General features: G+C 37.6%; 1 protein-coding gene across 1 annotated transcript in view; it reads right to left on the bottom strand.

Annotated features, from left to right (window-relative positions):
* LOC131067985 (inositol phosphorylceramide glucuronosyltransferase 1) overlaps nt 1-26,783 on the bottom strand; it is an 89,522-nt gene that overhangs the window by 2,125 nt on the left and 60,614 nt on the right. Inside the window, exons 5-10 of the mRNA XM_058003168.2 lie at nt 23,001-23,108; nt 22,737-22,874; nt 22,304-22,438; nt 20,537-20,668; nt 20,238-20,400; nt 19,941-20,064 (exon numbers count right to left, since the gene is read on the bottom strand). Coding sequence (XP_057859151.2) covers nt 19,941-20,064; nt 20,238-20,400; nt 20,537-20,668; nt 22,304-22,438; nt 22,737-22,874; nt 23,001-23,108 — 800 coding nt within the window. The remainder of the gene's footprint in view (nt 1-19,940; nt 20,065-20,237; nt 20,401-20,536; nt 20,669-22,303; nt 22,439-22,736; nt 22,875-23,000; nt 23,109-26,783) is intronic.

Raw genomic sequence — 26,783 nt, 5'->3', positions numbered from 1 at the left:
CAAATGTACAAAGTATAAACACTCTACAAGATTGTTTTGATGAGTTTGAACAGAAAGAACTAACTATTTGCCTATCATTTTGCCTCAAGTATAAGCACAAGACTGGTAACAGCTCGTCTCGCAAGCAAGATTTTATTATATCAGGAACAAAAGCAAGCAACACCAAGCACGAACAAAACCTTTCTAATGGCTAAAGCAATGACCAGCATGTTGGCATTATGTTAACCGGTACGAGGACATAATGACATTGTGTTGTCATTGATGTCAATATGCTGAAGAGGTGAGAACCGGCATATGTGAGAACCGGTATAACATTGTGAACCGGCATTTGTGCCAAAGTGAAGCGGTATGTTTGTTCAAGGTGAACCTGCATATGGTTATGGGAACCCGCACATGGAAGCGTTGTATGACTACCGGTTGGTAGTCTCAACTTCAGGGTTTCCGGTTGAAGTGCTTCAAGCCTGTGTGGCTCAACCGGTGACTTTGTGTGATGAGTTAGCATGGTAACAAAGAACAGATCGTGTTGCCACGTAAGCCTTGTGCGCGTGAAGGATCTTGCATGAAGGAGATTGTTCCTATCTACCTCGGGAATGTGCAAAGTCTGTAAACGGTGATAACGTGTGATGGATTATCAGCCGCCATGAAATCAGTGGAAAATGGACGATGGAGAATGTCTTGAGATTGGATCAAGAACTGTTGCATTTAATGCAATGTGCTCAACGGTCAGGATTGAACCGTTTGAATTCCTTAACCTAACAGGTTTAGGGTTTAGGGTTTATGATACCGACCTATCTGTTTTCCTATAAGGTCGATGTTGTGTCTCTTTCTGAGGTTGTTGGCAAAAGTTGTGTGTGTGTATCCAAGGGAAGGGATACGTGATTCTTGCCAGACCAGAGGAGAGAAGTGATACCTGCAGAGTGTAAGTGTAGAAGGTGAAGAGGAGCTTAAGCGGATCTGCATTGACATTGAGTGTTGTTACTAGATCATTGTAATACCTGTTGATCTCTAACCACCTCAACAGTTGGAAAATCCCTTAACAGGGTAGCCTTAACCGGCTTGTTGTAAATCCTTTAACAGGGTGACTCAAAACCATTGAGTTCTTGAAATCCTCTAACAAGATAACCTTTAACAGGGTTTAACCCTTAACCGGGTATTCTAGCCATCCTTTAACCGGGTGATCCCTAACAGGATCGGTTCCTAACAAAACCTATTGTATTAGTCTTTAACTGGACAAGGCTCCTAACAGAGCAGACTTCTAAAGAGTTCAAAAACAAGCTTGTGGGTATTCATCCCCATCGTGGTTTTTCCCAGTTGGGTTTCCACGTGAAAAATATGTGTGTCATGTGTGATGTCTTCTTCATGTGATGCTATGTTGTTTTCTGTCAAGCGATGAATCATGTTGATCTAGTTGCTTATATGTATATCTTTGATGGTAGATTACCTGTTCATGCATTAAGGTGAAATAGAAATGAAGTGTTAGATTATATGAGAAGATAAGTGTCAACCGGTTTATGCTTGTCTCAGTTATTTTGGTTGTTGCCGGTTGTACTCTGTTTAAGGACCGGTGTTACTGTTTGTCTGTCAATGCACAGTGTCTGCTGACAAACCGGTTTAAGAGTGTGTTTTTGTCTGTACTGATTCACCGCCCCCCCCCCCTCCTCCTCGGTACCGGTTTGGTACTATCTGTTCATCATTGAGTTATCACAGCAATCCAATACAAACAAGATTTCAAAGGAATGGCTACTTCAACAAAAGATGTGACATGATTCCATAAATCAAACAGCTAAGTTCTCTACAAAGCTACTCTTAGATGAACAAATGACATTTATATAAAGCTTGATGCTTACAATTTAGTTCCAGTCCAATCAATAAACTCACAAACACAATTAACCAACTTGAATAACAATTTCTATAGAATAAATATGGCATCAATCATCATTAAGAATGTCTTGCGCTCAATGCACTTATTTACAGGGTTACAAAATGCTTAATTTTTGAGCCTTTGGAATAATCATATTTTATCCCAAAAAGCTAATCATCAACAAATAATAAAACAAGAAGTAAAGAAACCCAATAATAAGCCCTCGGCTCTCTAGAATAGTAATTGCTAGAAATAACAAATTGACGCATGAACAACTTGTGATTCTAATGTAACTCTTTGCTCTAAAAGAGACAAATCTTTCGACAAATACTGAAACCGTAACCATAATTTATCCATCTCACTTACAAACACCCACAAATCTCTAGGCACATTTCTATCATGTCTTTGTTGCCACTTAAGGTACAGTCCAAGCAGCTATCTCTGTCTGTTCTGCCCCTAAAAGACTCTAGGGCACTTATTTCCGGTGTATCTACCACTTAATGTTTATTAAACACAGGCCTAGGCACCGTTTTGTGCATGCCTTGACACCAGAAATAATTGCCTATAGACTGTTGGCACCTCATTTGACTGTTGATGTCACATCGAAGCCTTGAAAACTGCTACAGGCGCTCTTGTCTAACTGCCATCTATTGTTCAGTTCTCTATTTCTGCTACGTCTGCCCTGGAATAAGGCAATAGTGAATGGGTGTGAAGAATGGAGAGTTTGTTAATGTAGAGATATGCAAGGCACTTGTTTTAAGTGTTTTTCCTTTGTTTTATGTTCAGCAGGTTGGTCATCGACTCTTGTCAATTAAAAAATTGTTTTGACCACTCACAGGTGCCTAGTTCAGTTATCATGATAGTCATCCAATCAGATCTGCTTTGTTGGACATGTTTACCTTGCCTGTGGTGTGTACATATGGCACGGCAAGTGGTCAATACACAATGAGAATAACAGACAACATATGGCTGAAGTCTTGACAGTTGCTATGGAATGTATTGTAGGGGTGCAACAAAGGTGATCTCCAGTCCATATCTTCAACTTTTGAAAACAAATGATCTGGCTCTAACCATGGATCAGTCATACTGTAGAATCCAATCCCATTCATCAGAAGCTTGGTGAGAAGAAATTTCCCCACATAAAATTCCCTTAATTCCGTTGGAAAAGAAATTTAAAGAAATCGATATCACTGCTGAACAAAACACCCTCACTATGAAGAGGAATCTTGATGGTCACTCCAAGAGTCGCAATCTTTTGGGAAAGCAAGGTTCTATACTTCAGAGTCTCAGACACAATGAATAGTATATATTATTAAACTTTGCACCTGATCATCCCTAACTCATCTTCCTCCCTTAAAAGGTGACTAGAACCAAAGTAAAATAAGGCACCGCAAACGTTTTATCATTGACTGCAATAATTACTTATAAAATGATCTCCAGTCCATATCTTCAACTTTTGAAAACTGTCCTTTCTCCATCTGGCTCTAACCGAGGACCAATTATGCTATAGAATTCAAACCTATTCATCAGAAGCTTTGATGAGAAGAAATTTCCCAAAATAAAATTCGCGTTCCCTTGGAAAAGAAATTTTAAGAAACCAAAATTAGTTAGCAATGTAGTTACAAAAATGAATTACCTTATTACAAAGACAAAGGTATCCTCAATAATCCAGCGAACGTCCCACATCTTAAATAAGAAGATTGGATACTTTTTTTCGGAATAAGAAGATTGGATATTAATATCTAAATAAGAAAAAATAAAAAATTCGGAATACAAATTTGAAATGTTTCCAAAAGTGTGCTAACCATAAAAGAAATTCCAATCATATGAATTTCTAACAGAGATGGAAAATCAAAAAGGAACTCTGACATAAAACCAGAGGTTGGCTGCCATCTTCATACAAAGGGACTTTGATCTTGAAATTTGTATGAAAAATGCCAGAATGAACTTGGAAGTATTTTAATTTTTTATGTACATAGGCATTATTTCTTATGTACATCCATATATAACACACTAATTTATTTTATTTACTACTTTATTTGCTGCTTTTCTGAAAATGGTAGGAAATAGTCAGATTTAAAATCCCCTGTTAGCATAAACAATCTTTCCAGAAATCACTTTCAAAATCAGTTCTCAATGCAATTAATACACTCTGAGTTTCCATGCAACTCAAAGAAGTGTTGGTTATAGAGCTTAGTAGTTTTAGGTCCACCTTGTCTTCGGACATGTAGTGTCATGGTTAAAACACTTCGTTGGTGAAGCGGCCACCAAGGTTCAAATCCCCGCTGGGCCATTGTGCTCGCAAGGCCTTGTGCCTTCGCTGGGCCGTTGTGCTCGCAGATTTGAACAAGTGAAGTGTGGGGGTGAGGTCCCCCGTTTGTGGCCTCACCAGTTCATAGCTCCAGGTCAAAAGCATTCACGTGGAGCCGGAGGGCGTGTCATGCCAGCATCACCGGTCATGTTAAAGAGTTTACCAGGCATAGTTTTAGAGAAAAAAAAAAAATAGGTCCACCAAATTTTGAATTTGATAGAGGAAAACAAATAGCATACTTAGTTAACTCATCTTCATACAACAAAAATTATAATCTTAACCTTTCAAATGTGGCAGGCCTGAGATGAAGTCCGTGGATACTATTTCCTACTTCTGATTGGAAAATGGATTCAGTTAAATAAGTCTTGCAGTTGGAACAATTTCAACTCTGCTACACTGAAAAAAGTCACACTAAGCTACAAATATCAGTATGTTTAAGTTCATATTCTTCCTAAAACAGTTTGAGGTTACATTCTTGTCGGGTCTTCTGAAAATATGCATGTCTTGCCAAAAGGGATACATTCCTATGTTAAAGAACCTTCTGGATGAAAGTGGAAACAATCTTGAAGTAGATACAATCTCCTGTCCTTCATCTATAATATATTGTCTGAGCTAAAGTCTAGCAGAGTCCCCTAAATAGTCCTGAAAATGTTACTCTAGGATTAGGGTTGGCGGATGGTTTCCCACGAGTGCTAAAGAAGTTACTCTAAGAAGGTTAGCTGTCTAATGGCTTGCCATGACAACATCTGCCACCACATTCTCTTTCCCTTTATTATACCAAGCAACATGAAGGATACTGTCAAACAGGCCCTTCAGCCAGAAAGCACATGCCCAAGATATTTCTTTCCAGCAGATGGTGGATGACAGACAACACACATGATAAAGCAATGCCCACAGACGTCAACCAACAGGAGTATTTATTTAACATACTGCTAAGAGCATGTCCACTGGAGGCCAGGGCCAATAGCATAGGATAAGTGCCCAATAGACATTATTCTTGCACTGAAATTAATTCTTACACCCAAACTGTCCCACTGGCTCATAAGCCAATTCATTACTTCCACCAGCGTGGGGTGCCAAAAGCTTATTTGTAATGGACACCCTAGAATGCCCATAAACTAAACAACTGCTGATAGGAATTTAGTCAAACAGTTTGCATCCAACTCCTTATTTCTCCGTTTAATGTTTAAAGAGAAACGGGACTCGCCCAGACTCGGCGAGTCCGAGTACAAGCCATGCTCGGCAAGTCCTAGGGGCTCGGACTCGGACTCATCCGAGTCTGGCGAGTAAAATCGCCAGACTCACCGAGTTGGCGAGTTTGGCTCAAACTCGCCAAACTCGGCGAGTCTTAAGCCCCAAACTCAGCTACTGCCTAGCTTAAGTAAAATGACAAAAAAAAAACATTTTTAAAAGCTTTTTTAAAATGAATGGTCTCGTCTTTGTTCACTACAACCTCCGCCTGAGAATGAGAAAAATTAGGGTTACAACATGTCAGCCAATAGAAAAATAACACCCGACGCCTTTATTAAATAATAAGTTTTTTTGGCCTCGTGGGGCGCTGCCCCTAGACCTCGCCCTGTATCGCGACAGGAAGCGCGCAAGGGGCACTGCCCCTAGACCTCGCCCTGTATCGCGACAGGAAGCGCGCAAGGGGCGTTGCCCCCAAACCCCCGTCGAAAAATATGGGGGGAAACTGCGTCGATAGAAGTAGGGAAAATTTAACCTCCGAATCTGACACTGATTGGATCGACCAGGTAGATATAGAGGCTGAGACTATAGCCATGGCAGAGGAGGAGCGGAGAGCACGAGCACAGACAGGAGATTCAAAGGCAGATAGTGACACGGATGTTCCTGATGTTGGTGAGCATGGCATGGTGTCACGGGGAGCAGCCATGGCTGTCCAATCATCCAGGACCTACCTTAGACGCCTTTGCAGGGGGCCGGGGTCGGAGGGTGCTGCCGTGCAGGCTTCTCTGAGCCATAGGCTTGTAGTTGTATTTACCTTTGGTATTTGTATGAAACATTTGATGATGATCATATGATGACATGTATTTTTTATTCCATGAGTTTTGTAATATTGTATACATTTGACAATATTTATATATCTATGTTTGTTATTTTCTTCAGCTACAATTTGCGTTTATGCTTATGTGATTGATGTATACTTGTGTATGTAATCAAATGAGCCGAGTTTGATGATGTTATTGTGTCTTTAAGGTGTATTCAATAAAGGGTGTCTGAAACAAGTTTTAAATCTTTAAAAATCTCTACACTTTTTGAGTTTTTCACTTTCCCGAGTCCAGCCGAGTCTGGAGCCAAGTCTGATGCCAAGTCTCGAGTCCGAGTCCGAGTCGGCCTTGCCGAGTCTGAGCCGAGTCCGAGTCCCGTTTCTTTGGTTTAAACCTCTTATGGCTTCGGAAATGAAATGTTTGTTTGCTTTTAAGTCTTTGCATAGGTTTAAAATCACATAACATGAACTAGAAGGAAATTACAATAACATGCAACATAAAGATTGAACTACTACTGATATGATATTATTTCCAGAATTAATAAAGTCAAATACATAGCAGATTTTTCAACTCACTAAATACTCCAGCATTTTTGACATAATGTTCCAACAATGACTTCCCATCTTGCTGCTACAGTAACATGAACAGTGCCGTGCTACAGTAACATGAATAGTGCCGCACTCCATTAGCGTGAAATAGTGTCGTGCTACAGTAACATGAATAGTGCCGCACTCCAGTAGCGTGAAATAGTGTCGTGCTACAGTAACGTGAATAGTGTTGCGCTACAGTGCTGCTACAATATTAATTAGTCTTCAATCAGTCCAATATCTTCATAAAATCATGCCTTCAAAATGGCATAAGCATTGGTCAAGAAGTGAAGAAGGTATGAGCAAAACACTAAATCTACCTGTAGCCGGAGATGCACCCAATCTACCTATTAATGAAACTGATAGCAATGGATTCCAAAGGCCAAACCTCAAGGGAATGACGTCTAGAATGTCACAAGAGAGGATAGACGTCCTCTAATGCCAAGAAAGGATCTGCAACTCACACGTCAATTTCTTCTCATATTCAACATGCTGAATGAAGCCAAAAAAGCTTCCTTTTATTTTTTCTCCAAGGGTCGACCCAACTCACTTGAGCAATGTGGGATAAAAGATGTGCAATATAAAACATATTAAAATATTCACTTATGTCTCCCTTGGGTGCCCCTTTGATTTGCACACATCCCCATAAAATAAATATTAAAGTAACAATTTAATATTTTACAATTAAATTAAATGTTACTTTAATAACACTTCAGGCATTAAAATATATTAGCAATCGGGCTCCGAATAGCGCGAGTGATAGCTCGTCAGAAAGCTCTCGCCGAGGAGTATCAAATCCAATCACCAAAGCTAGCCTCCATTGTGTCCTGCTGACTTACTAAAAATAGTAAGTATGCCTGAAACTAAGTAAATCAACTCCATTTTAGCCCAAACTGGAAATGACTAGGCCAAAACACTCCAGGATCCCCTTAAACCCTTCATTAGCCCTCGGGACCATGTAGAGCTAGACTAACGCACATACACTTGGTCAACTGCTAAAGTGGGGACATTACATTACTGATGTTACTTTTATCACAAGACATCAAGGTATATCACATGTAAAGGAATATATGATTTCAAATTCATACTGTAAGGCAACAATCCATTTTGGTGACTCTTTTCTGATTGTCCCCTAAATCAAAAGGTGCTTTGGACTTAAGATGGTTGGTCTTAAAAGAAAAAGTCGCCCCCTAAGAGAAAGTAATATCATTTAACCATTGCATGTACAATTGCCAGCATCTCTTTACTATATCCAGGCATACACATCTCCATGACATTAAGCTCCCTGTTCTCAAAGGCAATGAGACAGTTATCTAAGGCATTGTAGCAGATTCAGAATCAGAGTACAAATAAGAACATATTTAATATTATAAGATATTTTGTGCCTTATTGGACCAATAAACGCATTATTCTTGATGGGATCAGTCAGAGGTCATGCAGAAGTTTCTTACCAATCTGCTAAAGAATCATGCTGGCCTAAGAATTCAGATAGTGTTTTAGGGTACTTTGTTAGGAAACTATTCAGGCATTGCTTTTATTTACACAGACCATTTCCTGAAATTATGACTAAAGTACTCTAAAGATATCTTGACATCTTTACATGGACTCTTTAACATACATCTTCTCCTTGGCTAGAATGTTTAAAGTGAAATATCAAAATGCTCTAAATGGAATATCAATCACATAACATACACCAAGATATCATTGGAAAAGACAAGAACGGGCTTGCCGGTTAACCACGTATGAATCTTGTTCATGCTCAAGAGTGTTCCAAGAACACTGCAGGCCAAAAGGCACCATTCAAAATTGATAATGACTCATAAATTTGAAAGGTTTCTGATTTCTCATTATCTTCAAGCCAAATATCTCTGTAAGCATCCGGATATAAGCTCAATCTTAGAAATATGCTTAGCCCCATTAAGTTCATCCAGCAGATCGTGAACCCTTGGTATGTGAAAGTTATCTTTGATGGTAGTTTGATTGAGTGCTCTGTTCAATACAGATATGATAGGTTCCCTTAACAGATTGAGGGTTTTATCATGAGCAAAACCCATAGTCAATCCAGGCGCCAAGGTCAAACCCTAGATGAACCCAGGCATACCTGGACGTTTCCATGCCTGTGGGAGCCAAAAACAGGTCCCACATCAAAAAAAAAAAAAAAGAACATCAAAAAGCATGAGAAACCCTAATTTCGCCCAATGTATGCTTCCCTTTGCTCATTTAACTCATTTTTCATCACAATACTTACATTTTTCACCATTTTTTTCCTTCCAAGCTTTTTTCGAAAGTGGTTGCATTTTTCATTGAAGGTGAAAGCTATGGAGGTGTGAGACACAAAGCTTTTCGAATCGTTGGAGAAGAAAGATTTAGCCATCAAAGATGAGTGAATCAAAGAGGTTGCAGATCAGAGCATTGCTTGTTGCAACATTGTTAGATCACCTTATTGACAAGAGATGGTGAATATCCTTTGGAATACACCTCCTAATTATGTTAGTTCTGGGTATGAAAAGGTACGAACCACTGTATTAGCGAAGGAGAAAGCTTCAGTAGAGACACCATTGAGAGTGATCAAAGATACATGGCCAGAAACAAGTGTATCCATCGTTTCTGTTGGTGTTGGAAATAAGCCACACCCGGACCGACGATGGACTGGTCCAAGAGGGGCCAGTAGCTCAGTGGTAGAGCACTCCAGTAGCGTATGGAAGGTCCTAGGTTCAAGTCCTAGCTGGTCCATGTCTCAACATGGTATTAGAGCCAGGTCCAGGCTAGGAGCCCCAAGCACATGAGAGGTGTGGCTTAAGGGGGGGTGTTGGTGTTGGAAATAAGCCACACCTGGACCGACGATGGACTAGTCCAAGGCTAGTAGCTCAGTGATAGAGCACTCCAGCCGCATATGGAAGGTCCTAGCCTCGCGTCCTAGCTGGTCCATGTCTCAACAGCTAAATGGATGGAAAGATTGCAAAAACTAGCCATTAATCAATGTTATAGCAGTTTCCCATATAGGGGCGATGTTTTTGAAGGCAGTGGATTGTAAGAGGTAAGTAAAAGATGCAAGTTTCATTGGCACAGTCCTCATAGAATCCATTGACATGGTGGGGCCTCAAAATGTTGTCCAAGTCATAACGAACAATGCTAAAAATTGTAGAGCAGCTGGGTCTATAGTGGAGGCTACATATAATCATAGTTTTTGGACACCATGTATAGTCCACTCACTCAATTTAATCATGCAAAAGATTGGCACACAAATTGATTGGGTCAAACAAGTTTACATAGAAGCCGAGGAGATTCAAATGTTTGTGACTAATCATCACATGTCACGAGCCATATTTAGGACCACCTCCAAGTTGGAGTTTTGAAGGTAATTTATATTTTTATTTTATTTTAGTTTTTAGTTTTTTATAGTTGATATATATGATGTGTAAATTGTTATGCCATGTTAGGTTGCCGTAACACAATTTGCATCTCACACACTCATCTTAAGACAACTAGTAAGGTGTGAGAGACCTTAAGTGCTATGGTCATCAACACCTTGTGGAGTGTATGGGAGCAATCAAACATAGAAAGGGCCCAAAAAGTAAGAGCATCGATCCTTGATGATGAGTGGTAGAATTGTGTGGAATATGTTTTGAGTTTCACCAAGCCCATCATGAGCATGATTAGGTATGTTGATACTAATCGCCCATTTTTTGGTGAAATTTATGATGACATGGACTCCAAGGTGCAATAAATAAGAGCAATAATAGAGGCCAAGGAACATAACCCAACTGAAACATTTTTCAAAATTGTGCAGCAAATTATTTTTAACCGTTGGAACAAGATGACCACCCCCTTACATCTCTTAGCATTTGCTTTGACACCAAAGTATCATAGCAAAGAGATACTTGTAGCGCCAAGGAGGGTGCCACCATATAGAGATGCAGAGGTTGCTACTGGCTATAAAGCTGCATTTACAAAGATATATTTAGAGGATGAAACTATGATATTTCCACTCTTCATGCCAAATATAAGATGAATGTTGATGATTGGTGGTATGTACATGGTCAAGACTCCATTTTCTTGCAACCTCTTGCAATTAAAATTCTCTCCAAAGCATGTATCATTTTTTTAATCATTTTTCATTTGATACTATCATATTAAAAATATTTTTATTTTATAATTTAAGTTTTAAGTTTTGATTCTTGAATTATAAAATTAAATACTAAATGTTGTATGCAAACTCAACAGGTTGCAAATTATTCAACTCAGCGGAATTGGAGTACATACTCCTTCATCCACTCGGTCAAGCGCAACCGTTTGGGTGCAGAAAAAGTAGAGGATTTGGTCTACATACACTCCAACCTTCATCTATTGTCACATAAGAAACCTAAATAAAATTAGGGTGTGACAAGGAATTGGGATCTAGCCCCTAAGTGTGCTGATTTAGATGCTACAGTTGTACAGCTTGCCCAAGTCTCTATAGATGAGGCAGCTCTTGCACTTGACACAAACATAGCTAGTGAGAGTGGCAATCTAATGGATTGTGGTTCAAATGATGTTGAACCAAATGTAGACCTTGAAGTTGATGCTTCTGATGAAGATGAATATGGATATTAAATATGGGCCATGGCTTGTAATTTGAATTTTCATTGTGTCGTGACATTTTGAGACTTGAATATTATCATTTTTGCAAATTATGAATATGATATTATGCGTAAATGATGTTCAATTTACATTCAATATCAAGTTATATTCTATTTAATATTATCTTGTTCTATATATTACTGAATTAACATATGAATCTGACTATCTTCTTTTGTGTGGCAGGTGAGAGGAGCATTTGTTATTTTCTATGTCCTTTCTCACGAATGCCATTCGATATATATATAGCAAGCGGGGTACGATCAAGCAATGCCTTGATCGGTCATGACCGATCAAGACATTACTTGATCGTGCCCCTTTGCTAATTATATAACAAACGGTGCATATTAATAACCAATGCCAACTGGTATATGTTTATACTTTAACAACCCATAACTATCGGTGTATGCTTAACCTTAACAACCGATAACTATCGGTGTAACTTTATCATGCCACCCGATATTAATCGGTGCACATATAACCCGATATCAATCGGTGTTAGATTAATCATTTGTTTATTATTAATTATGTTAACTGATACAAATCCGAATGCATTAGCATGATTTAGTAATCGATGAACATAAACAATGATATAGTATGATTATCGATGTTAAGCATTTGATTGAACTGAATAGGTTAATTATATGCAAATGTACAATGGCTATCAAATGAAGGATTAATTGCTTGAAGGTTTTCATCATAATTATCGATATGATAAATGATTGAATGAGAGACTTCATTTATCTCTCATTCAATCATTTATCTTACTAAAGCTATCATGCATTAACACTCCCTCTTAGCTAGGTAAGATAAATGTAAACAATACATTCAAGCATCACAATTCAAATGATAGTTAGCATTCTTTACTCAATCTGACATTCTAGAAGATCATACCACCTAATCACATGATATGAAGTATCACCTAAACACGTGATACAGATGTCCATCACATCAATCTTGTGATGACAGGATATCACTTAAGCATGTGATATCAGTATTGCCTAAACACGCAATACTTAAGGATAATCATATGAGAAGGATTAACTTCTCATCTTATCCAAGTTGTGATATGTGCACTAACACTTTATACAAATGTTTTATCACAACACAATCATGGCACATCCATGACACACCAGAGATCCAACATGATAACTAGTTTGGACATTATAAGATCGTCACCTTATAATGTCTCCATACAAGTGTTCATTATCTTGAGAGATCGTCACCTCTTAGATAAGAACTCAGGGGATAAAAATCCAAAATGTCCTATCATGACAAAGAAGTTTACACATTAAACATCTTATTGATATGCAAATACAGATTACAAAGCAAAATACCTTTCTATCATACCTAAACCTTTTCTGAAGTGATCAACCTTCACTCTGGAAAGAGGTTTGGTCAGAATATCTGTAGTTTGATCTCCTGTACAAATATATTATAATTGGATCACATTCTTGTCTACCATATCTCGCACATAGTGGTATGAAATCTCAATATGCTTGGATTTGTCATGGAACACTGGATTTACTGAAAGTTTTATGCAGCTATGATTGTCATAATGTATAACAATGGGCTTCATAGGCTCTCCAAACAACCCCACAAGCAACTTCCTAAGCCATACTGCCTCTCGGGCAGCCATAGAAGCTGCAATGTATTCTGCCTCGGTGGATCTTTGAGCTACAGAAGACTGCTTCCTGCTGATCCAAGATATCATGGCTGAACCTAGATTGAAGCAACACCCTGAAGTGCTTTTTTTGTCAGTTACACTTCCAGCCCAATCTGAATCTGTAAATCCATGAAGGTTTATGTCAACTTTCTCATATTTGAGACCAAGGTTTAGAGTACCTTGTAGGTATCTCATGATGTGCTTTACTGCAACCAGGTGTATCTCCTAAGGTTCACACATGAACTGACTTAAGGCATTAACTGCATAACAGATATCTGGCCTTGTATTCACCAGGTACATCAGGGACCCAATTATCTGTCTGTATTGAGTAGAGTCAATGGGTTGTGACTCTGTTGCTGCTTCTTTCTTTAAGTTTATGTAAATTGGTTTCCATAGGAGAGGTCATGGGCCTACAGTTCAGCATTCCGAATTTCTTCAATATATCCAAGGTATACTTTCCTTGGTTTAGTATAATGCTGTCAGAATTCTGCCATACTTCCAATCGTAGGAAGTAATGAAGGAGTCCCAAGTCCTTCATGTCAAATTCTTTGGATAGATATTTCTTGCATTGATCTATAAGATGATCATTTCCTGTGATTAATAAGTCATCAACATATAAAATCAACATTAGCATATCACCTTTATTTCTTTTGTAGTAGAGATTAGGATCTGCATCATTCTTAGAGAAACCTAGTCCTAATTCTTTCATACCAGGCCCTGGGAGCCTGTTTAAGCCCATAGAGAGCTTTCTTGAGTCTGCACACATGAGACTCTGCATCATAGATTTCAAACCCTTCAGGTTGCTCTAGGTAGACTTCTTCTGAGATCTCACTATTTAGAAATGTTGTCTTAACATCCATCCGGTGTACCTTCCACCCCTTAGTTGCTGCAATGGCTAATACAGCTCTTACTGATGTATATCTGGCAACTGGTGCAAAAGTTTCTTCATAATCTATCCCTTCCCTTTGAGAGAAACCTCTAGCTACAAATCTGGCTTTGTGTTTTTCAATACTACCGTCTGCAGCATGTTTAATCTTAAAAAGCCATTTAGATGAAACAACAGATTTCTTAGTTGGCCTAGGAACAATCTCCCAAACATCATTTTTCATAATGGATTGATACTCTTCAGACATGGCATCCTTCCATGCTTGATGTTCAAGAGCCTCTAATACATTGTTTGGTTCGGCTTTAGAGAGATTATTCATAAGGGCAACATAGGTAGTGAATCTGTTAGGCCTTTTGCTTTCCCTGAAGGTCCCTGAAGGAGCAACAAACTTTTGAGCTTCTGCTACAGTTTTGGTGGCCCATAGTGGTCTTTTCTTGAGGTTTTCTCTAGGTGGACTTTGAGTTTCACTTATAGTTTCCTAAGGATTCTCCCTCTGAAGCTCAGGAGTGGGATCTCTATCTATGCTAGTGGTGGGGATATAGATTTCAAGGTCTAGGGAGCTTTGGGCTCTTTTGAAAGCTAAGTCTTCTTCAAAGATCACATCCCTGCTTAGTTCAATATTCTTTTGACCAGGTATATAGATCCTGTAAGCCTTGGAGGTTTCACTATATCCTACAAAGATTCCCCTTTTTTCCAGAAGGCTCTAATTTTAATCTTTTCTCCTTAGGTACATGAATATAGATAGGGCATCCAAAAATCCTAAGGTGGCTAATATCGGGTTTTGATTTAGTAAAGACTTCTTCGGGGGTCTTATTTTCAAGATGAGAGTGAGGACATCTGTTTTGAATATATACAGCAGTGCTAGTTGCTTCTGCCCAAAGATTGATATTTAGATTCTGATCAAGAATCATAGCTTTGGCAGCTTCAACGATTGTCCTATTTTTTCTTTCTGCTATCCCATTTTGTTGAGGGTTATAAGGTATTGTTGACTCCCTCTTAATCCCTGATTTTTTACAAAACTCTTTAAATAATTCTGATGTGTATTCCCCCCCATTATCAGTTCTTAGGGTTTTAATTTTATTTCCTGAGTAGTTCTCTGTTAGTGATTTGAATTCTTTAAACCTATTAAGGATCTCTTCTGATTCTTTACATTTCAGAAAGTAGATCCAAGTTCTCTTAGAGTAGTCATCAACAAATATTACATAATACAGAAATCCCCCCAATAGGTCCACATACATCAAAATGAACTCTAAAATTTTACTTGTTTTTCTAGTACTATTCTGAAAAGCACCCTTAGTATTTTTGCCTAGGGCACATCCTGTGCATGCCCCTGAATGATATTGCTTTAACTTAGGTAGACCTGTGACAAGGTCTCCCATTGATGATAAAACTCTAAATTTAGGTGGCCTAGTCTTCTATGCCAGATTTCATTGGCATCCGTAGCCTCATGAATTAGGGCTAAGTTGGGCTCTGTACATAGCTCATACAAATAGCCTTGTCTTTGACCAATTGTTTTAGCTTTCTTGATGGATGAGTTCTTTGGCCAAGCCAATACTTTGTTGTCCATGAAGGTTACTCTGTATCCATTGTCCTCCAGTGCTGATATTGAGACTAGATTTCTCTTGATGCCTGGAACATATAACACTCCTCTAAGTTGTAATGATACACTTGATTTTAGTTTAATGGTGCAGGTTCCAACTCCTTTAACAGGGTGTGTAGAATCATCTCCGATAGTTACTTCCTCATCATTCTCCTCTTTCATGGTGTCTAGTACTTCTCTGAATCCTGTGATGTGTCTGGATGAGCCATTGTCGATCACCCAGGAGTTCACTTTGTTTGATGCTTGATTTGTGAGTGCTGAATAGAGTACATACTTCTCGGAGTCCTCTTCCCTTTTGGATTTTCCGGTTTTGGCAAATGTGGCTTGTTTAGCTCTTTCTGGACATTTGGCAACATAGTGCCCAAATTTGTCACATCTGTAACACTGAATTTGAGAGAGGTCCTTCTTGAAGGAGTTCTTGCCGTGACGACCTTTTCTCTTCCTCAATTGATTTTGCTTGCCTTTCTTGTTTGAGTTCGTATTTAGAACTTGAAGATCTTCATCTATATTCTTTTGTTTGATCTTTTTCTTATTTTGCCTTGATTCCTCTTAGAGACAGTCAGCCTTTAGCCTATCGAATTTTGGGAAGTTATCCCTTGCACTGATGCCTTGGACGAATGTTTCCCAGATGCTAGGCAACCCATCTAGAGCAATGAGGGTTAATTCTTTGCTTTGGATCTCATATCCAAGGGTTGCCAGTTCATCCCTTAGGGTAGATATTCGCATGAAGTAGGCATTGACTGATTCTCCTTTTATCATGGCTATGTGATTTATTTCTTTTTTTAGAGCCAAGGTTCTAGTGGCATTAGATATCTCAAAAGCATCTTCAAGTGCTTTGAACATGTTGAAGGCTTTTTCATGTTTCCTTATAATGGGCATAATGTTGTTCCTTACCCCATCAACTATGATTTTGATAGCCTTATCATTTCCTTCTCTCCAAATTGCTTTGTCAGGTTCAGTCTCAGGTTCTTCAGTTTCAGTCTTTACAAATGATTCAACTTTATTTTCTTTTAGAATCATTTGAATTCTGACTTTCCATGCGGAGAAGTCATCACCTCCTGCAAGCCTGTCTTCAAATCTGATAGCGCTAGCCATTGATTGGATTGTGATGTTGAATGTATGCTTGATTTGAATTTTACGTAAAATTCAACAGCCTCAGGTTCGATTTAACTATAGCTCTGATACCATGTAAATGATGTTCAATTTACATTCAATATGCAAGTTATATTCTATTTAATATTATCTTGTTCTATATATTACTGAATTAACATATGAATCTGACTATCTTCTTTTGTGTGGCAGGTGAGAGGAGCATTTGTTATTTTCTATGTCCTTTCTCACGAATGCCATTCGATATATATATAGCAAGCGGGGTACGATCAAGCAATGCCTTGATCGGTCATGACCGATCAAGACATTACTTGATCGTGCCCCTTTGCTAATTATATAAATAACAAACGGTGCATATTAATAGCCAATGCCAACCGGTATATGTTTATACTTTAACAACCCATAACTATCGGTGTATGCTTAACCTTAACAACCGATAACTATCGGTGTATGCTTTAACCTTAACAACCGATAACTATCGGTGTATGCTTTATCATGCCACCCGATATTAATCGGTGCACATATAACCCGATATCAATCGGTGTTCGATTGATCATTTGTTTATTATTAATTATGTTAACTGATACAAATCGGAATGCATTAGCATGATTTAGTAATTGATGAACATAAACAATGATATAGTATGATTATCGATGTTAAGCGTTTGATCGAACTAAATAGGTTAATTATATGCAAATGTAGAATGGCTATCAAATGAAGGATTAATTGCTTGAAGGTTTTCATCAGAATTATCGATATGATAAATGATTGAATGAGAGACTTCATTTATCTCTTATTCAATCATTTATCTTACCGAAGCTATCATGCATTAACATTATGAGGTATTTAAAAAGTATATTTATTGGCAAATTATGGATTTATGAGTATCACTCTTCTTATAGTTATACAGTTTATATTCGTAATATCCCACTTTGAAATATAATTTAATAATAAATATAATAATAAAATTAAAATACAAAAGAATAAAAATAAAATTTAATTTAAAATACAAAAGAATATAATTAAATATAAAGGTAGAAGAGAACCTCATTTGAGAGGGGAAGGAGAGAAAAAGGAAGGGAGCATTTAAATCAAGGAAAGATTAATGGAAGAAGAAAAGGAACGGGAAAGAGATAAGGAAATGGCTGCACTCTTTCAAAAGGGTGCTAATTGTGAAAGGTTGTGTCTCTTGCCAAAAGGCATATGTGATGAAGAGGTGTGACCTCTCCCTCACATTGGGAGATATAAAGGGAAGAAGGTGCATTTGAAGAAAGGATCCAAGGGAGATCAGTTTGGAGAATAATATATTATTCTCAAAGGCAGCAATAAGAAGTGGTGAATCAATTCTCATGAAAGATTTGAGGATCATTATAGCAGACTTGTGAGCAGATATATAGCAGACTTGTGAGAAGAATTTAAGGATTATGGCAGTAATCAAACCAGAATTACATCTGCATCAGCAAATGCAATCATATCTACAGCAAGGCGGTCTGTTATAATCTATTAGATTAGTTTAGAAATATGCTTGAATCTAAATATCCATAGACTTATCAATCATGTGGAAGGAAGGAAGGGAGTGCGAGGGGGAACAGTGAAAGATTCCTCACTAGGTATGGTGCCTAGTAAAGATGGTGAAGGACCACGAGGCCACCTCACGATGATGGTTAAGGACCATTGGTTAAGGACCACATGAGGCCAAGGAAGATAAGGTTTTCACCTTGGCCCTAGAGTTGAGGTTCAAGGGCAGCCTATTGCAGCTCCCCTACTATCTCCACATTGATCAATTGCTGAAGTGAATCAGTCATAAGAAGTGAGAGGATTAAAAATAGGGGAATGGTGTTGGGGTCATCTTCTAGGTACACCACCTCATGGATATGATTGGGGAGTCCCATGGGGCCAAAGGGGTACAAAGGGTACTGCCTTTGTGCTTAGAAAGGATGGACTTCCAAGGCACCCTATTGTGAATGCTCCTCATGTTCTCTATCATGGTAAATGTATGCATTAAGAAAGTTCAATCTTGGGAAGTAGGATAGAAGTGGCAAGATTGAGAGGAACGGTTATTGGACACTTCCCTAGGTACCGGTACTCCACCTCATATGGATGGCATGGGCCACATGAGGCCAAGGGAGGGATAAGGTCCGCCCTTGGGCCTAGGGTAGAGGATCTCTAGGGCACCCTATCGAGTCACCCTATCTTAGCTCTTCTATGGTTGAGCTTTCTCAAACCGATTTAAGCAATCTTCTGATTAGATCTATAATTATAATATATGTTTGATGATTTCTAATTAAAAGATCTATTTTATATATTATGATTGCAAGTGATTCCTAACTTGTTTGCAGGATCTCAATCAAAGCGAAAGGTATCTCTAACCCTACTTTGTTCCTATTTAAAAAATGTGAGCTAGGGCAAAAATTTGGGTATTTATAATTTGGGGACATTACAATATTTTATAATTTTGATGTTTGAAAATAAACATATAATTTATGTATATGTGTGTACGGACATACCTGTACCCAAGGAAAAAAAAATTGCTACACAGCAAACCCTGAATCCATATCTCATACCAGTACCCATACCCGAATCGGCAAGGTAGCATTTATATGTGTTTGTTGTAAATGGAAACATCGTCTCCAAGGTCTCACAAAACTATCCAAAATGGTTTCTTTCAGTTACAGATATCTTCCCCAAAACACTCTGTATGCCCTCCTCCAACAACAAAGGGCATATTAATATATTCAAAGAAAAATGTTTGGACCATCTCATCCATATTGGCATACAAATGATGAATCATGTAAGCAACTCTATATAGTGGCCTCAAACAGTTCATATTTATTTAGATGAAGACACCAATATTTGAATGTGCAACTTCTAAATTGCTTCTTGAATCTATTTTACAAACTTTTATCCTAATTTAATTATTTCCTCAGCTTCAAACGCTCCTGCAGCTTAGTTACAATTTCAGTTAGTAATGTTCCTTTTTCCACTTGGCATATTTTTGACATTGAGGAGATTAAAACAGTTTCTCTTTCTTTCTTCAATAGATAATGAAACTTTTGTTTCTAACTTCAAGTTAAAAAATACTTGCATTTAAAGTCCTTTACTTCCTTCCGCCATATTCTATTGATCCTAAAGCTTTGATGTACCAGCATTTTAATGCATTGCTGGATTTTCCATGGCAAATAAAAATTATATCCATAATTTATATGGTTTGGAGAAATTAAGTTGATTTTGAGTTCTGTAGAGCCCCCAAAATAGTTGTATTTATAGTTATACAATCAAATATATCAGCTTACCGAAGAAATAGAGCAGTAACTCCAAAAATGAATGGCAAGCTGGGTGCAAGTATAGCTAACACCACCATTCCCAGTCCATAATAAAATGTTGCAGCATCACAAGTAGAAGTGTACCGTTGATGACCTAATCCACAATTAAGTAAATTAAGGCAAAATTAATTTACATGAGACTGAGACATCAATCAATAATGCCCTAAGATATTCTTAAATATTGTAAAGCTGTCCAGAACTCCGATTTTCAAACATCACATACAATAATGGCAAATGCTTATGCTGCAGAAACAATGAAATACACACCTTTACCAGAATCATACTGAGAAGAATCAGAACCACCACCAAAGGTACTAGAAGAAGATGATCTTCCCCATGCATTAACAATGTCAAGATACTTGCCAAAAATAACCACGAAAAAGAAGAAAGACCACTCATACAAAAGCGACAACCCAGTCCATGGCATCACCTGTGAGGAGTTCAAGATGGCATCCACGCTCAGTATGCTCCTTAGTTTCATGCACAACATTTGAACATTCTAGGTAATCGTCTATATAAAATTTCAGGAATTTACCAATGATAGGGCACGTCACTTTGATATTTACCTGTCGTGGAACAAGAATAGCCGCAAAACCGATAGAAACAGCCATAGAAAGAAAGCAGACAAATATGGACATAACACCTAGGTACGATGGTAACCTATTGAAGTTGGGCATGCCTCCCAAACCATTGGCATACTGCAAGAAGGATTAGCAAAAAATTGTCATCTTATTTCCTCAGCGAAAAATCAGCAGCAGAGAAAAATTGAAAAGGCTCACTCCTAAATATTGTCTATAATTAAAAAATTAAAAATAGAGTCTAAGAGTAGAGGGATAAAGTCTAACCCAAAACAAGTTCACACCTATTGCCTATAATTAATATGCTAATGTTGGTGATTTTAACTTTTCACTTAGTCTTTATAATTTAAATGGTTTGAGGATTATTTGAATTTCTGTAATCTTTTAATTCCCATCTATTTTCTTATCAACTCGATGATTTTAAAGCTCATATTATCCATCACACATCAAAGAGTATATCTTAAGGCAGACCGTTCCTTCAGATAATCAGAACCTTTAAACAAGCTAAAATTAATATAATAAATACTTAATTCTATTTTACTGGAAAAAAACACAAAGGGCACAGATAGATGTGGAAATGCAAATGTAGATATTAAAACCTGTAGGAATAGCATATATAATTATTCACTTCAAGAGAATTATTATGGAGCAATAATAACATTTCAGTTTTGAAATAACAATATTTTCACAGTTTTAGTCCGTAAGAGCATTTCAATTGTATTTTTGTAAATTTTATGATATTTTTAGGCTACAAAAAGCAATCTCACTGATCATCTTGGGAATCAATGAGTTTTATTTTAGAAATGAGAAGGAAGACCATCTTACCAAGACCACTGAACATCAAAAAGGTCAAATGACAGCACTGTCTAGTCCCACGAGAAGTTTTTCTAAAGGTCAACTTTCTCTACAAGGTCACACAAACATCTGCAGTTTGGTGGTCAAAAGAAAGATGCTTGGGAAGATGTTTTACTGAATTGTAAAGCTCAATTCAATAAAGTTGGGATCAACCAACTGATAGAGTTCCATCTTGCCACCTGGTTCTGGTATGTGCTCAAAAGTATCCAAAATACTCAAGGTGCCAATCACTATTTTCTTGTAACCACACGATGTGGTTACTTTAGAAACTCTGCTATCTTACCCATACATTTTTACTGGGTGTATTATCAAGCATTGACTCACTCATTGTTACAGTTTACCCTAGGTCCATAACCAAGGATCGTCATCCCTACCCAAGCTAATAGTTTGAATTTCAAGGATAAGTAACCATCAGACAAAAAATTTAAGTCATCTACTCACAAAATGAGCTGAAGTTCACTTCTCAGATTTGGGATACTATTTTCATATTTCCTAAAACTAAGGTGCTTATCCCTCTTTCTTTGGAAGGATCTAACTTTCAAACAGAAGGCATTACAGGGAACCTCTAGGGATACTCAGTACATAAGCACCTCCTCTCAACCTATCTCAGACGTTACATGTGCCAATAATCCCTTCGATATTGCTATGCCACACACAGAACATGGAAGGCAGCTTTTAAAGACATGAAAGGTGATTCAATTCATAGAAGTAAGATTTGGAGGGCAGCTAGGATCCAACCTAAGAAAAGCTCTTTGGTTCAAAAATATTAGCCATAATGTAATTAATATTTATAGTCTGTCTCACATATAAGAACCAATCATAGAATACTTATAATCTCTCTCATCTATTAGAAACAAACAAACACCTAACACCACAAATGTTATGGTTTGGGGTAGAGACCTGTGAAGTTGAACCAACTGATGCAGTAGCTCCAACGGCCGAATAAATAGGCAAGCTGCTGCCAGACTTAAATTTGTAATAAAGATATCTGGCATATCCACAAAAGGACCCATTGCACAGCAGGCCTTGTTGCACCTGTCAATCATAATAATAAAGAATTGTCATAGGCAACAGATTGCATCCTTTTCATTATCATTATTTGATGAGTTGTTTGCTTTTTCATATAAACAAAACTCTTTATTAGCATCTTGCTATAGACTCAATTTCTTACCTATCTATTTATATAATAAACAGCTTGATGATAATGAATATCATGGTAATCTTACTAAAGGATGATATCTATGCAGTGGCCAAAAGATCAAGTGCTATATATTGGCAGAAGCTTGCCATCTAAATTAAATATTATATAATCTTGAATGTATGATGTAACTACCTGAATTAGAAAATGGCGTCCATAAAAGAGAGCAACCAACAAAGGAAGCACAAATAGAACTTTAACTACAAGCTGACTATGAGGGTCTTTTCCTCCAGCTGTTCCTGGGAGAGATTCCTCCAATGTCACTCGAACATCCTGCCAATCAAACCAGGAAATAAATTTTAAACAATTCTGAGCATTAAAATTGAAAGTTATACACATCACTGTACTATTAAAAAGTGATATAAGAAATTAAAGCATCCTAAATTACATAGTTATAACCTGCCAGAGATCAACAGGCTTCAAAAGCCAAGCTGTCCACCAATCCCATGGTTTAAGTGGACCAAGTGTGTAATGAACAACTCGCAATTCATTTGCATCTACCATCCACTACATCAACAAAATAATGATAAAAGTGAGATTTACCGATCAGAAATCTATAAAAGATACATAAAAACAAACCATCCACCAGTCATGTGGTTTAAAATCTCAAATTATATGATAAATACATTCAAATCCCTTGCATTCACTGTGTATAACAATAAATAAGAAAAGGCATGCTGAACATCTTTAATTCATACAATATCTTAAATTCAAACCTATTGCAGTAACCTTAAACACAAAAAATATTGCTTCTAGAAAAAATTAATAATTCATCTAGCTTAAATGACAACAAATTACACCAATGACACCAATGTAGCCCAGGGACACATCCCCAAGTTTTGGGGAAATTCATTGAAATGGGGATATCTCAAGCGCAAAAAACCAAGGACAAAACATCTCCCTGCCAACTTGGACACCCAAGCCTCCACAAGGGGCCATCCCCAAGACTTCTTATAGAGCAAGACTCTCTTCAAGAATGTTCCTCTTTGGGGGTGGGGGGGCCAGAAATTCAAACATCCGTCAAACATATCAGAGACGATAGGATGTCACCTACAGCTAGAAAACATAGTCAATTTTACTTTTTTAGATTTTTTTTTTAAACTTGTATAACCCTAAACCTAAACCTTAAAGGGGGTCCCAGCAAGGCCTTCCAACCTTAAGAACCTACTAAAAAGAAGAGGAATAAAGAAGAATAAGAGAGAGAGGAAGAGGAAGAGTAGGATCACCACCAACCACTTGAGATATGTTACCATTTTCCGATTCCCATTTTCAAATTTCTACTTCAAAGTTCAAACTAAATAAAAATTGAAAATCATTCACGAAGCTGCTTTTTAAAATTTCCATAAATACTACATATTAAATAATGCTAGATGGCATTGCAACTTTTGTGAATCCTTTGCACCTGCAGCTCATGCAATGTGAAGTAAGAAAAATCAAAGGAAAATCCTTGTGTTTGTTTGATCAGGGACTGTTAGAACTAGTCAAAAATTTAAAACATCCTCTCCTTCTTTGCCACGTGAATGTAAACATGACTCCTGAACACTCAACAATGAAAATTATCAAGTTTATCTCTTCTGAAAAGGTCCTTTGGGGTCTTGTCCTTAAACATTCTGTAAGAACACCTGTTCAAAATGTAAATAGCACAATTGCATGCCTTTGGCCAAATAAACATGAGTAAACCTAAGTCATGGATCATGGCCTTTAATGTCTGTATTATGGACCTATTCTACTTCACTGCAACTATATTTTGTTGACGGTTTAAGGTGTAATTAGCTCCCACTTTATCTCTGCATCCTTGTGAAAGGCACAAAAGTCCTTGGAGGTATACCTGCCTCCATTGTCAAACCTCAAAATTGTAATCTTCCTACTTGTCTTATTCTCCACAAGAGCTCTGAGCTCTTTGAACTTCCTAGAGACCTCATTTTTGGTCTTCATAAAATAAATCCAAGTTTAACTAAAGGAATCATCAATAAAATAAACACGGTTAATATTAACAGCCAATTAAGTTGCTGGCATAGGTCTGCACACATGTGAATGAATCAAATCAAGAATTCCTCTTGGTTTTTGCTCACCAGTAGAGAAAGCACTCACACCATGTTTGTCAAGAGCACAGCCCTTGCACACTCATCTTCTATATATTAAATTCAACAATCCTTGCACCATGTCCTTTAAAAGAGGCAATGCTCCATAGAGCAAGTGACCAAGTCTCTCATGCCAAAGCTCGCATAGTTGATCACTAGTGTTCAACAAGGCTCCATGATTAATCAAATCAACAAGGAAGCTATAGAGGCTTCAATCTCAGAGACCTCTAGCCAAAATTCAACTAGGACCTTGGCCGTGATCTTTGAGAATGGCTTGGTGATCATCAAACTCAACCACACACCTAAGATTTGTCATTGCTAACATTGAAAGCAAGTAAAGCGAGTTCTTTGTTAACCCAATAATATATAAGAAATCATGAAGCTCGAGAACATCATCCAAAGGCATGTGGAAGGAAATAAATCATGTCCCTATAATCGCATATGTCGCATCATCATCAAGCTCCACCTATACCGATGTCTCTTTTAACATTTATCTCTATAATGGGGTATTTCTCTCTCTCCTTTGGGGGGGTATCATTGTTCATGGGTACCTAGCATGACCTCATTGGTAGGATGCAATTTTTTTGGTTTGAAGTTACACTTAAGAAAGGTATTGGTGCAAATATTTTACTTCACCTAGTATATAGTTCATTCTAAATGTAATATTGCGCCTAGTTATTAGATTTACCTAAGATATTAGGAATATTTAATTTCCCTCACCTAGGTAGCTAATAATGAAATGTGTACATCTTGACTTGAGGTACACAAGTGCCACCACTACCTCATCACTCCTTGACTGATGGCAATTCATTGTCGCACGTGTTTAATCGAGGCCAACTCTATCTCAATTAAACTAAGTTAACTCACCTCCTAATTGGGCGTGAATGAGAGTTAAACTCATACCTCTTCGACATGTCATCTCCTTGATTCATGCATCCAAGAGGTCTATATATTTGCAAGTAACTCTTTGTAGTAATGCTCCACTATATTGAATATTAAATGTTTGTATTCTATTCACATGTCATCTCCTTGATTCATGATCCACTGATTGGGCATGATTGAAACTTAAACGTATACCTCTTCAACATGTCATCTCCTTGACTTGTGCATCCAAGAAGTCTATATATTTGCAAGTTACTCTAGGTAGAATTTTATTTATGCAAAATTCTAGCAAGGTGACCAAATGAAAAGTAGGAAAAAAAAAGCAATAGAAGTTTGTTTTAAGATAGTTCAAGTCGACAAAAATTTAAAAAGGCACCAAAAATAGTGACCATAGAATGTCCCCTCTCCTCCCCCCTCCCCCCCATACTCCTTGAAATTCTTATATTTCCAGCACAATTTCAGCTTTATAATTTGCTATTAAAAATTTAGAGTTTCCCAACATGATAATGTAATACCACATTTTGCCCTAAAATCACATGTTCAATTAAACAAGGGGTGTAATATAGTTAGAGTTTTAACTTTACCAATAAATATGTCTTTTGCAAGATAAAACCCTAGAATAGGTCCTTCAATCATGTTAGATAACTTATAATTCTTCCAATATTTGTAACATATAAATGCATATATATTATTAATTACTTCAATCTATTTAAATGAATCATTTAAGAAGACAAGAACCAATAGTTTAATTCCCATAATCCACCATTATAGGGGTTGGACGGGAAGTATGTTAGGGTGCCCTAACTACACTGCATCTAAGCTCAAGAGAGCAAAGAGCATGGAGTATCCGTACTCAACCTCTTGGCCCCAAGTTGCAGGAACTCTTGTCCATCCAACATGAGGTGGGCTACTTAGAAGAGGAAGATGCACCTGCTCCTCTAATCAATTCTCCTCAATAAGATGACCTAACTTTACCATGACTAAGCCCAAGAGTGCGGAGTATCCATACTCGGCCTCTTGGCCCTAAGTGGTAGGTGCTCTTGTCCATCCAACATGAGGAGGGCTACATAGAAGGGGAAGATGCACCTGCTGACCTTATTGAGGTTCCTCCCTAATCCTTTCATAATAGCTTATAGGAGATTCCAATGAATAAATGATTACATAGATGAACTATTATCATCATAACAGAGAATTGACAGACTATATTTTCAATCATAAA

The sequence above is a fragment of the Cryptomeria japonica genome, chromosome 6 (assembly GCF_030272615.1).
Source record: "Cryptomeria japonica chromosome 6, Sugi_1.0, whole genome shotgun sequence".
In the NCBI taxonomy this organism is placed as follows: Eukaryota; Viridiplantae; Streptophyta; class Pinopsida; order Cupressales; family Cupressaceae; genus Cryptomeria; species Cryptomeria japonica.
Note: the sequence above shows the minus strand (reverse complement) of the source record. Positions and strands in the feature narration are given on the sequence as shown.